This window comes from Epinephelus fuscoguttatus, linkage group LG16, assembly GCF_011397635.1.
Source record: "Epinephelus fuscoguttatus linkage group LG16, E.fuscoguttatus.final_Chr_v1".
Taxonomy (NCBI): Eukaryota; Metazoa; Chordata; class Actinopteri; order Perciformes; family Serranidae; genus Epinephelus; species Epinephelus fuscoguttatus.
Window position 1 is genome coordinate 30,517,319 of NC_064767.1, and position 12,326 is coordinate 30,529,644.

Consider the following 12,326-nt stretch of genomic DNA (forward strand, 5'->3'; position numbering starts at 1 on the left):
CATGAAGCTGCACTGATATCTATAAACATTTATGTTTCAAACAAATAACAAAAAAAATATGTCTAATTAGATCCTATACAGCTATACGGCTGACAAATAGTGCAACAGATATCTTTAAAAATGAGACAGATCTCTGGGTGACGAAGGTTATAAACAATAAACAGGGCGTTTCAAACAGAGTGTGGGATGGGCATGTGTAACAAAGTTAAACACGAAAATTGCTGACAGATTGAGGTAATAGTACACAAAGGTATGTAGGTCATATACATGTGGGTATGTGGGTGAATATAGATGTGTTAAACATTGATATGTGGAAGTGTATACACAGATATACTCCTGGAAGTGACAGTGGAGGACTGAAAGTTTTCCTGACACAAGTACTGCAGCTTTTAAATACCACTATCTGTATACATGAATATTAAAAATTAAAAGGGTTTAATGTTAAAATATTGAAAAAGTTTTGTACACTTTGTGATTTTATCTTTTCCAAATAAAAATGAAATTAAAAAAGGGAATACATTTAAAGCATCTCTGACCCACTTCTGCACATACAGTCATCTTTGTTCAGATTTCTGTAGATCACCAGCTCAAAGTACACGATGGCATCTTTCTCTCAAATAAGGCAAGAAAAAAAAACATTCATATACTTATCTTTGACTGTTATCTCTGTACATTGCACACATTTATTTTATACTACATACTGTGAACTTTTGCACATTGTTTGAACACTATTTTGCACGTTTCTGCACATAAAAAATACTTCTAAAAAATGCACAACTCTTTCATTTATTCATACATACATTGTATAAATGTGTATAGTATTTTTTTCTTTTTTGTAATTTTCTGTCTTTTCTATATCTCTTGATTTTTTGGGGGGGATTTTTTTGGTATGTGAAAACCTACTTCACTAAACCGAATTTAGATTCTATACAGACGGGACTGTAATGAAGACTACAGATGGAGGATGTTGTCTATTTTTAGGCTGATCTGGGAATTAAAAAGGTTTTGCCCCACTGTAATGCTACGCTCTAGATCTTATCTTTCATAAGGTAATAAGAAATACGAAATTAAAGGTTGTGGTGAAATTAATTCACCGGCAGAACGAATTAAAAAAAGAGATTTTCAGCTGTTTTGGATTTTACTGAGGAGTTAATATAAGTCATCATGAGTTTTCTAACAAAACCAAAGACTTACTGAGTAACAAAGGTCTCATGACCATGGGATGTTCAGGATCACTAGTCTGACCGACTGACCACACACACACACACACACACACACACACACACATGAGAGAGATAAATATAAACATTTCATACACCATTTTCTGTCAGTAATAGAGTGTCAGTAATTCTAGGTTTATGAAAATGTAATTATTTTGACACATGAGAGGATCCGAACTCATCCAGCATTTTTTGGGGGGACCTGCTGGGGTTGGTCTAATAACTGGATCCTGCCAGTAAAGGAGGCTGGGACCAGTTGTTCATTCACTAGCTTTCCTCCACCCTCAGGAGTTCATTCATTACTGGAATAAAGGAAGATCACAGGTTCTTCAGGCGGAGGACAACTGGAGGGTCCTGACTCAGTAAGTGTCTGCACACTTTACATTCACTTCACCTAAATATATTTACTTTTTTTTTTTTTTTTTTTTTTTTAGAATTTTCAACAGGGAAGAAATGTATAATCCTGTCATTTAGCTATCATAATAATATGGTTACATTTGTTTCTTAATTTGAATGCAGTATAAAAACTCTTCTACTATGTGATAACACACTGATTTTACCGTGTATTTCGTAATTACATAACTTTGAAATACTCTAGCCCAAAATATGGCAAAGAAAGGCGGCACATAAAGCATAACAGATTAATGATAGAACCCCATATATTATATTAAGTTAAGGTCATTATATTAGGAGTAAATTATAGGATACTATTTCTGGTACTCAGTGTCTTACCAGAGTGAGGTAATTTTTCATACAATTCCATTTTTACTTTTTGAGTTTTCACTTTATTTATTTATTCATTTATTTATTTCTTTTACAAAAACACATAATCGGTGGCATCATATGTGGTGGTATTTGTAAACAAACTAAAAGAGGCTGGAGCTCCGAGGAGAAGCTGAGGGTCAGAGGACATCAGCGGGTTGATCTGAGCCGCTGTCCGCGGTGCTGAAGCTGGATCCCCGAATCACATCCCAACCACCAGACCTAAGCACGGAGGCCAGAGCAGAGGACAGACACCCACATATCATCCGCACACTAAAGGAAAAACTCATCCAAACAAACGGACAGGAAAGCTAGTACACATTCATGAGTGTCCTCTAAAATGATGAAGCAGGTCTGCACCCCGATAAATAGTTAGGAGGAAAGAGACGGGCAACACTCCTTATCATCCAACCTTGACCGGGGGCTTCTTTATTATTTTTATTAGCCTATCATTATTATTATTATCCATCTGTCTTGATTAAGATTTAGTGGAACATTTCCAAACTGCCTCCTACATTAGCAGTGCCTACAGTATGAAGAATGAACTGAGACGTACAGGCTGCAGTGTTGTGCAGGAGCAGGTCTGATGTTCATGTTCAGCATGCTTGTTAATTAGGGGCATTTAATGAATGAGAACGCGGGGTTCGCCTCCTCCTGGTGGCTTGATGGGAAAGCGCACCCTCAATTATGATTTCATTAAAGCAGCTTGAGACTGTGGCAGCAGAGCAAACACAGCCAAGTGCGGAGAGAGTCTTTGTTTCCAGTCCAGCAGATACCACATACCGTGCGGCTCTGAAGGGAAGACTTGTAGAATCTTTTTTTTTTTTTGGTGGAATCTATCTATCTATCTATCTATCTATCTATCTATCTATCTATCTATCTATCTATCTATCTATCTATCTATCTTCTAAATTGCGCACATCGAAATTGTGTCGTCACACCGACGTCAAAGCTGCGGATATATATATATTGATGTTTACATTGGTTTTGAGCTGTATAATTTATTTTAAATGGTTTGAACTCCGCTGACTTGTCGGGTGTTACCTTCCCTCGGGCTGCGACGCACGTTGTTACAAGCGCTTTGACTTCAAGCCTCGTTTTCTCAGAAATCTGCATGTTGATATGGTGTACAAATTACATTAACAATAATAAAAAGAAATTATTAAAATGTATATTAATAATAATAATAAAATAAAAATAATGATAATAATAATAATAAACTTAATAAAATACTTAATAAAATAATACATAATAATTATTGTTATTATGAAATACATGTTTAACATGTGTTAACAATTTTAAATTAAGTTTGTTTGTACTGATACAATTAGGCTATGTAACCACCACCACCAATAATAATAATAATAATAATAATAAGAAGAAGAAGAAGAAGAAAATATTAATAATAAAAAAAAATAAACATGTGAATTTGTCGTTTGTTGGTTTGTTGTTGTTGGGATTTTTTTTTTTTAACAATTTGTTTGTTGGTTTAGTATCAGTACAAAGTTGGTTTGTACTGATACTAATAGGCGATATCACCAATAACAATTCACTACAATAAATAATGATGATATTAATAATAATAATAATAATAATAATAATAATAATAATAATAGCCTACTAATAATGATAATAATAACAATAATTATAGTAATAATAATAATAATTTCTAGTGATAAAACATTCTAATAGTTTAAATCATGTTTAAAGGCGCTTGCATAGTCCTACTTTATTGCTCTCTTTAAACGATTACCCAATAACCTCAGTTATTGTCACCTAGTTTATCTCCTTTAAACGCTCCAGGTTAGAGGTCGGACAATAAAGCACGGTGCCTGTTGAGAAAGTTAACTGAGAGGGAGAGAGAGGGAGAGAGAGGGAGAGAGAGGTGGGTGGAGGAGGAGGAGGTGATGGTGGGAGGGTGGGGTGACATCCTTTGCAACAAACCTGCCCACTGTAACAAAGCCAGAGCACACACACACACACACACACACACACACACACACACACACACACACACACGCACACACACACACACACACACATACACACACATACACACAGAGGCTGACGGGCCGTGATGCTGCTCTGTTTGGGGATAAATGACTTCAGCTGGTGCGGTGGGGCTTCAAAGCATGGGCAGGCTGCGGACAGAGAGCAGGGAGCTCCCACTCACACACACACACACTCTGTGCATGCACAACAGGCTGAACACTTGACTCTTTACATCAGGCTGCTTTTCTACAGACTGGAAGACTGAGAAGCTAATAGGTTTAAAGATTTAAAAAAAAATGTAGTCTTTCCATTCAGTTTGGATGAACACACTTGAAGTGGGATCTCAGAAACAGCATTAAATATTTTAGATAAAGGCTGCTATCTTTTTGATGAACCAAGGACATGGGCAGGTATTTAACCATCTCCTGTTTGTTTTTTTTAAATTCATCTTTAAATTAAATCTTAGGTCTATATGCATTTAAAAACGATATCCTATTTCCCAGCAGGCTCCCCATCATGGATTTTACATTGGAGGGGATTAACCCGGCGACTCCAGGAGCTGTGTTACTGGCATGTGTGACTCTGTTGCTCTCCCTCCACCTGTGGCGCTGGCTCCAGCAGCGGTCGCTCCCCTGCCTGCCCGGTCCGCTCGCCTGGCCGGTCGTCGGGAACGCTCCGCAACTTGGCAACGCCCCGCACCTATATTTTACGCGCATGGCCAAAAAGTACGGCAACGTCTTCCAGGTAAAACTGGGCTCTCGGGCCGTGGTGGTGCTGAATGGGGACTCCATCAAACAGGCGCTGGTCAAGCAGGGCTCCGAGTTTGCCGGCAGACCGGACTTCACCTCCTTCCAGTACATCTCCGAAGGCGCGAGCCTCGCGTTTGGCACCATGACGGACCTGTGGAAGATGCACCGCAGAGTGGCTCAGTCCACTGTCCGGATGTTTTCAACCGGGAACCCGCACACCAAAAAGACATTCGAGCACCACATTATCTGCGAGTTCAGAGAGCTGCTGAAGCTGTTTGTGGAGAAAACCAAGGAGCAGCAATACTTTCAGCCCATGACATATCTCGTGGTATCCACTGCCAACATAATGAGCGCGGTGTGCTTTGGGAACAGGTACTCCCATGAGGACGAGGAGTTTCGGCAGGTGGTGGGCAGGAATGATCAGTTCACCCAGACAGTGGGAGCAGGGAGCATAGTGGATGTGATGCCTTGGCTTCAGTACTTCCCCAACCCTGTCAAAACCATTTTTGAAAACTTCAAGAGGCTCAACGTGGAGTTTAGCACGTTTATTCAAGACAAAGTTATCCAACACAGAAAAACAATCCAGTCAAACACCATCAGAGACATGACAGATGCTTTTATAGTGGCGATGGACAAACTAAGAGTTAAATCACCGCTCTCAGCAGAGAAGGATTATGTGCCTCCCGCTATGGGGGACATCTTTGGAGCCAGTCAAGACACTCTGTCAACTGCCCTGCAGTGGATCATCCTCATACTTGTCAAGTAAGAATCTGTATCCTGTAATAATCAATCTGAATGCTCTGACAGTATACATTATAATAGCAAACAACACCAGATAATAAATCAGAGTTGCTCCTCATCCTGCCACCAAAGCTGTACAGACTTGAGGAAGTTAAGTAGCAATTGTGTTATATAACAGCCCAGTGGGGGAGCTGAGACACAGGCAGGTACTGGCAGCATGAAACATAAAGAGCTGAAAGTACACACCAACACCAGTGAGAGAGATCAGATTTTACACAAGTTCATTTTCTAATCTAGCTTGATTGTTTAATCCCATCAGCGCCTGATGCCTTGATCAGTAGGCTGGTGTAATATAATGCCCTGAGCCACTGTTTGTTTTTTCTTTTATAGTAATTGTACCTCTGTAGTAGTTATCTATAACAGTGTGTAAAGTGCTCAATAAATGTCTCCATGCATCATTTCTTTGGTTACTAAATGTCAGGTTGAGTTTTTTTAATAGATGGTGGCTCACTTGCAAGATTTTGTTTCAATGTGTATGACATGAGAGTTTTGGTTGACCTGTTCCAGTAAATTTTGAGCATCAAACACTAAATTAACAGCATTCTGGTGTATTTTTATGCACCCATTTCTGCCTTTTCTGCTTCAACTTATGCTGTTAATGTCTTTAGTTTCATCAAAGTAAAAACTGCTGCTACTTAAATGTTTTTACTGTGAAAGACAAATGCAGTAAATATTGAGGGGACCTGTCCTGTGGACCCCCATGGAAATCTACACCTATGCTCAGTTACTATATCATTAAATAAAATAAAAACAAACGAGTGTAATCTCCATCATTGAAGCTGTCACCTAAAATGTAGATCTCACCTGTGAACATAGGTATCCTGAGATGCAGATGCGTCTCCAGGAGGAGGTGGACAGAGTGGTAGACCGCGGCCGACTGCCTTCTATTGAGGACCAGCTGCAGCTGCCTTACATCATGGCCTTCATCTACGAGGTGATGCGCTACACCAGCTTTGTCCCGCTCACCATCCCCCACTCCACCACCACAGACACCTCCCTCAATGGCTACCCCATACCAAAGGACACGGTAGTCTTCGTCAACCAGTGGTCCATCAACCATGACCCGGCCCTGTGGTCCCACCCGGAGGTCTTTGACCCCCAGCGTTTCCTGGATCAGAACGGAGCGTTGAACAAGGACCTGACGAGCACCGTGCTCATCTTCTCCATGGGCAAGCGACGGTGCATCGGCGAGGAGCTGTCCAAGCTGCAGCTGTTCCTCTTCATGGCCTTGATCGCACACCAGTGCAACATCACTGTGGACCCATCCAGGCCAGTCAAGCTGGACTTCAACTATGGTTTGACTCTGAAACCGCATGCTTTTTCCATAGCAGTGACTCTGCGGGAAGATATGAAGCTGCTGGATGCAGCTGCCAGGCAGGCCGTCCCTGAGGAGGTCAAGGAAGAGCCCTCGTTGGACACATAAACAGAGACCTAAATCAAAACGGTAACAATCAAAAAGCAAAATGAAGGCTGAAACACAAAAGACTTATGAACTATAGCTCATGTTTGTGTTCTGAAAACTATATTTATAAGCTGAAATCTCAGGCTAAAATCTAAACACTGATCACTGACTCATTTTTAAGTATTATAGTGCAGGGAGGGAACAGATGTGGCATTTGTTTCACAGGAAACACGGCGCAGTGCATACATGCCATGTCTCACGTGACCAGCAGTTCACCTGGGATCAGTCTGGTCTACTACAACATCAAACACAATCTGACATATCACTTAGCAATTAGCTTCTTTTGATTCATCAAGGTGGAAGACTGCAGTTGGCTGCACATCACTAGAGATCAACCAGACAGGAGTTACAGAAGCCTGAAAAGCTGCTGTAACACACCCTTGTGATTTTAGTGTGAATGCTGTTGCTGCAAGAACTGGTTAAAAGGTAGAAACCATCAAGCTCACATCGACATCAGTGTTGTCATGTCTTCTATAACATTTTTGTTGTCAGATTTTAAAACAAATATCTCCAGAAATGTCAGCTTTTCAGGAATCCTTTTAATTTGGCTCCAATTTAAATGTTTTTCTTGTAAATAAGGGTTCCAAACTCTTTTTAATGAGATGTGAAACGTCTCACAACATACAAAATGTGCGATATTTTGAGGTAAACAATCAAAAGTGGAGATTTTTATGTGACAAAAGTAATGTGCCACCTAAGGTCAGACTCGTGACCAATGCAGTGATTCTGCGTGAACAGGCGAATAAGCTCATGGAGTGCAATGGCCCTTTAGCCTTATGTCTACCAAAATAAAATGTTCAGTACCAATGTAGTTACTCATAGACAGTGTAAATGCTTTGTTACTCAATAATAAGGCCTATTAAAGGTGTCAAATACTGTTGAAACGAAAAGTCATCTAATATATTCCACAAGCTACTGTAGATACTGTTTGAAGAGGATAAGGCAAAGGAGGGGAAGGGTACACCAAACAGACCTGCTGCAAGTGCTGCTTGTGTCTGTGAACTGCTGTCCAGTGCAAGTATGAAAAGACTAATATTAGATCAGTGTTATTTAGTCATTTATTTCTCTTGTTTTTGTTACTCACAAAGATTTTTGGTTGAATGTCGTAGAATGCTGCTCTATGGAAAACCTTTTACCCCCCGTCATTTTAAATTCCATGCTCAAGATGCCAGTAACCAAATCGTTTCTTCTTCATGTTGTTTTATATGCAGGGATATCCATGCTGTCAAAATGAGGGCTGGGACACTGGGGGACATGATTTTATTTCTTTTTGTAGACTCATCTTATTGCTGCCTCAGCGTGAGAGACTAATGCACTTACTGTAAAGTCTTGGATTTCAGCATTTGTTGGCCAACTGATGAAGTATTTTGCAGCTGAGTAACTCTGATTTATTTTTGAAATAGGAAGTAAATTTAGGCAAATGTTAACAGACCTGGTTAGTTATTTGAATGTCTTAGTAAATCACAACATATCCATTGATGGAGCCCTGTGAAACACCAAACCTGACGTGCAGCTTTCCAAGACAAACTAAAGTATGATGATCCAGGATGATCCTCCAGAAGTAAAAGCATAATCTGTGTGAAACTGCACCACTGATGGCACATCCGTTGGTAAGATCAGAAAAGCCTTGCATGAGCCATGTTTCCTCAGTAAACCAAATTCTAACATGTTGATGGTGCAGTGTGCAGGATTTTGGGGGGACATCTTCACAGAGATGGATTTTTATATAATAAATCTAAGAAGAACTGTCACCTTTTCGCTATGTTAGAATTAGCCATTATTATCTACATAGGGAGCGGGTCCTTGTCCATGCAGATCACCATAGTCACAGCCATGTTTCTACAGTAGCCAAGAACAGACCAAATACAGGCTCTAGATAGGGTCACTGGTGTTTTCACGTCAGCCACCGTAGTTAGCAACCCCTCCGTGGCAAGCGGCATTGGAGTAACACTGATTTGTAATGTGTAACTGCTTTATTTTGTGTTTTTATGAGTTTAAATCACCAGGTCCATTTTTGTCGGAGAGGAAGAGACATCTGCGAATAATTCAGCTTCCAGTTAAAACTCCCTGATTAATAAACACTGAGGGAATCCTAAACGGGAGAAGTATCCTACACACTGTTCCTTTAACTTCTACATACTGGTTTTGTCAAACTCAGTTCAAAATAGCTTTTGTCGCCACATGATAAATTAAAACTTCCATTGCTTAAAGTTAACTTGTTCCTGACAGGGCTAAGAAATACCTGAAATCCAAAAATTTACCATGTCTTTACCTCATATGCTTCTTATGTAGAACTATACTAAATTGGATGAGTGCAATAAAAGCCATTCATTACTGCTCATTGCAGCAACACAGTACTTTAAGCTTTTGGCTACACTTACCGTAACTGCGGCTGTGGTGTTGCTCTTCTGAGTATTTCTTCAAATGGCTCTCCTGCAAGTTGTTTTAAAAATATTGTACAGCTTCATAATAAACCGATACTTTAACTATTCTTTTGTTGTTCCTTGGTGTACTTTCTGTTTTTTTATATTTACAATGGCAAAAAAAGCTTGTGTTCAAAAGATCTACAACCCTGTATGTTACTAAACTGCTTTCATAAGTATGTTGTTGTGGCAACGTGATCACTGCCTGGATTATGTTCAGAGATGATGTTTCTTTCAGGTAACAAAAAACTACATTCATTTAGTATGTAGGCTTTGGAAGGAGATGGCTGGGGTGGATGTTGGGTGTACGACGTGAAGGACCTTGACACCAGAACCTTAGGTTTGCGTCCCGACTCCTGTCTTAGGTTGAGGCAAAAAAGGGGCTTTTGTTAAAGTTAGAGAAAGACTATGAATTCAGTTAAATGTTAACAAAAAACACAATTGGATAGTGTGTTGCAAGATTACCTATCCGAAACATTCAGTATCAACATTTTTTGTGACTTGCCAGATTCGTTAATCAGCAACATCTCCCCATTTTGTTAATAGAAAATGTTTTTTGCTCTGCATTACGTTGTCCCTCAAAACATATTTTCTCTTTCAGATTAGTTGTATATAAACAGAATGTCTGGGAGACAGGTCTGAGATTTGACACCAGCGTGACTCCATACTTAATGCTGATTAACATAACATTTCATACAGTCTCACTGTGAACTTGGTCTTGGCATGTTGCCAAGTCAGGTGGGAACAAAAGGGAAGTGTTTGGGAGATCCCTTTCCTTGCACAGCGTTTTATCTCACCCTGCCAGAACATCCTGTACTTTATCAGCGAGAGCCTTGCAGCCAGCCGGCCAGACAACTTTTCGAAGTGCGTGACAAATTCAGATAAAACTACAGTTGATGATTACTGATACGGCTTGCCCCATGCTCCGTTTCTCAGTTTTTACAAGTACAAAATTGAATCTGTAGACGAAGTAGCGCCAGTGAAGTCATGCATGGCAATGCTCCAAGCATAATCTTTAGGAATCGGAAAGAAAATGCTAAGTTTGCTTTTGCACCTCTGTGCTGAAATAAGGAGTCAAACTGAGCTGACAGGTCATCAGACACAAATGAGCTACAGAGACGCTGACAATGTCACGGGTAATATGCCGGAATCTCTGAGATAATGACTTGAGCTATAATAGCAGACAATATCAGCCTTCAGGGGTTATTGCTTTTGTTGCGTTGCCCTCCTTGCATTACAGGAAGCAGCAGAAGGAAGCAAATATTCCTCATATAGAGCACAGCCACACAACTGTCATATTCTGCAAATTATTGGAAGGAAACACAAAGAAAACACAAAAATCTGAGGTATGTGCTGATTATGAAGATGACAGGAGAAATGTCATGTCTTGCACGCTAAAGCAGGTGCCTTGTGTGAGTAGGAAGGGCTGTGGTGGAGTAAGCCTGCTGAGAAAGATGAAATATCGCATGAAGTAGTGGTAAGACACATCCTATGTCATTACAGCTTACACCTGTCAAGACTGCATTAACAAGATTAACGTGAATCGCTCTATTTAAGCTTGTATCCAGCATGTACGCAGCACAACAAGCTCCTTCTGCTGTTGACTGTGAGTTGTGTAACTTAGACATAGCTGAGCTTAGATTCTGAATGGAGGGATATAAGGAGATCTGAATGAACGTGAGACTTTGCAGATGTGGCATTCAGAGAGAAGGTCACTGGCTGTTGAGGCCGACTGATAGGAGCTAAAGAATGAAGGAACAATAGCACTGAAACGTCAGCGCAGGGCTGCAGTCAACATAATAAGATAAACCCTGAGCAGGTCAGCTGCAGTCAAGACAGCCCTGCTTACAGGAAGCTGAATTTAGGTAACAAGAGCAGACTGAGTCATGAAGAGAGAGATCTGCGTGGTCAATGTATCGACAAGTTAGAGAACTTTCAGCAAAGCAGAGCCTCAGGGTGCCTGAAGGCGTCAGGTACACTGTGTGGCAATTAGTTTACGGTAATTTGATGAACTGCCTTTTTTGTGTAATCTTACATGCATGCACCACTTAAGCACTATACAAACTGAGATGGAGCTAAAGATGACACCTGCATTATTACGTAACCTCAAGGCCTCTTCTGTTTGAGGATCTCAAAGGCTTATTTGAAGGTCTTTATCATTTCTGTTTATTACATGATGCATACACCTAGATCAATTTGTGCTTAATGATGTCACTACAAGTTTCTTTTTCTAATTTATTACTAATTCTTTTAAGTACGTACATGATGTACATCAAGTGGGAGCAGCTGCTGGTCAGAGGTGGAAATACTTATTTTGCAGGAACATTTAAGCATCCTAATTTACCAAATTAAATATTTTTTCATGTTTCTTGCATTATATAAGACTAGTAACATGTTACACTGTCAGGCCAACATATTGGTTTTTCCTGTAGGCCGATGTGGAAGTAACAATTGCCCTGGTTCCCTTGTTAAAAAAACAATGAGCTTCTTCCACTGAATTTTGGATCACTGCAGAAGTAAGTTAAACAAATGTTATAATAGTTACCGACATTTTGTTAAGTAAGATAATCTTCACACATTCACCACTTGTATGAAGCCCAAATGCAATTGCCAGAGGTAAAAAGCTAATGTTAGGCTATAAACAAACTACACTGCAGTCACATGACTTATGGATGGATAGAAACCTGAAACTAGAGAGGTTAATTTTGTCAGTTTTTCACCATCTAGTAGTTTGGAATATACGCTTGGAACATTACCAGGACAAAAACAGGACCTGCCAGGGACATGGCATGTTTTGTTAAATATTTAATTAAAAAGACGTGAACGGCTGAACGAGTCACAATGACAATCTGACTGTATATAATGTAGAACTATATTTTAACAGAATAACATTACTTGGATTCACAATGTGTTAAAA

At 39.9% G+C, this 12,326-nt stretch overlaps 1 protein-coding gene across 4 annotated transcripts; it reads left to right on the plus strand.

The window, feature by feature from the left end:
- Positions 1-1,513: 1,513 nt before the first annotated feature.
- LOC125903589 (cytochrome P450 1B1) lies at positions 1,514-9,477 on the plus strand. Of its 4 annotated transcripts, none has more exons than XM_049600594.1 (3): positions 1,514-1,582; positions 4,478-5,485; positions 6,341-9,477. In XM_049600594.1, the coding sequence occupies exons 2-3, from the start codon at positions 4,491-4,493 to the stop codon at positions 6,945-6,947; spliced, it is 1,602 nt and encodes a 533-aa protein (XP_049456551.1). In that variant the 5' UTR covers positions 1,514-1,582; positions 4,478-4,490; the 3' UTR covers positions 6,948-9,477. The 4 variants fall into 4 exon arrangements, with proteins under 4 accessions (XP_049456551.1, XP_049456552.1, XP_049456548.1 ...); XM_049600595.1 differs by having other exon boundaries at positions 1,517-1,582; positions 4,481-5,485; XM_049600591.1 differs by lacking the exon at positions 1,514-1,582 and adding an exon at positions 4,003-4,384.
- The last annotated feature ends 2,849 nt before the right edge of the window (positions 9,478-12,326 follow it).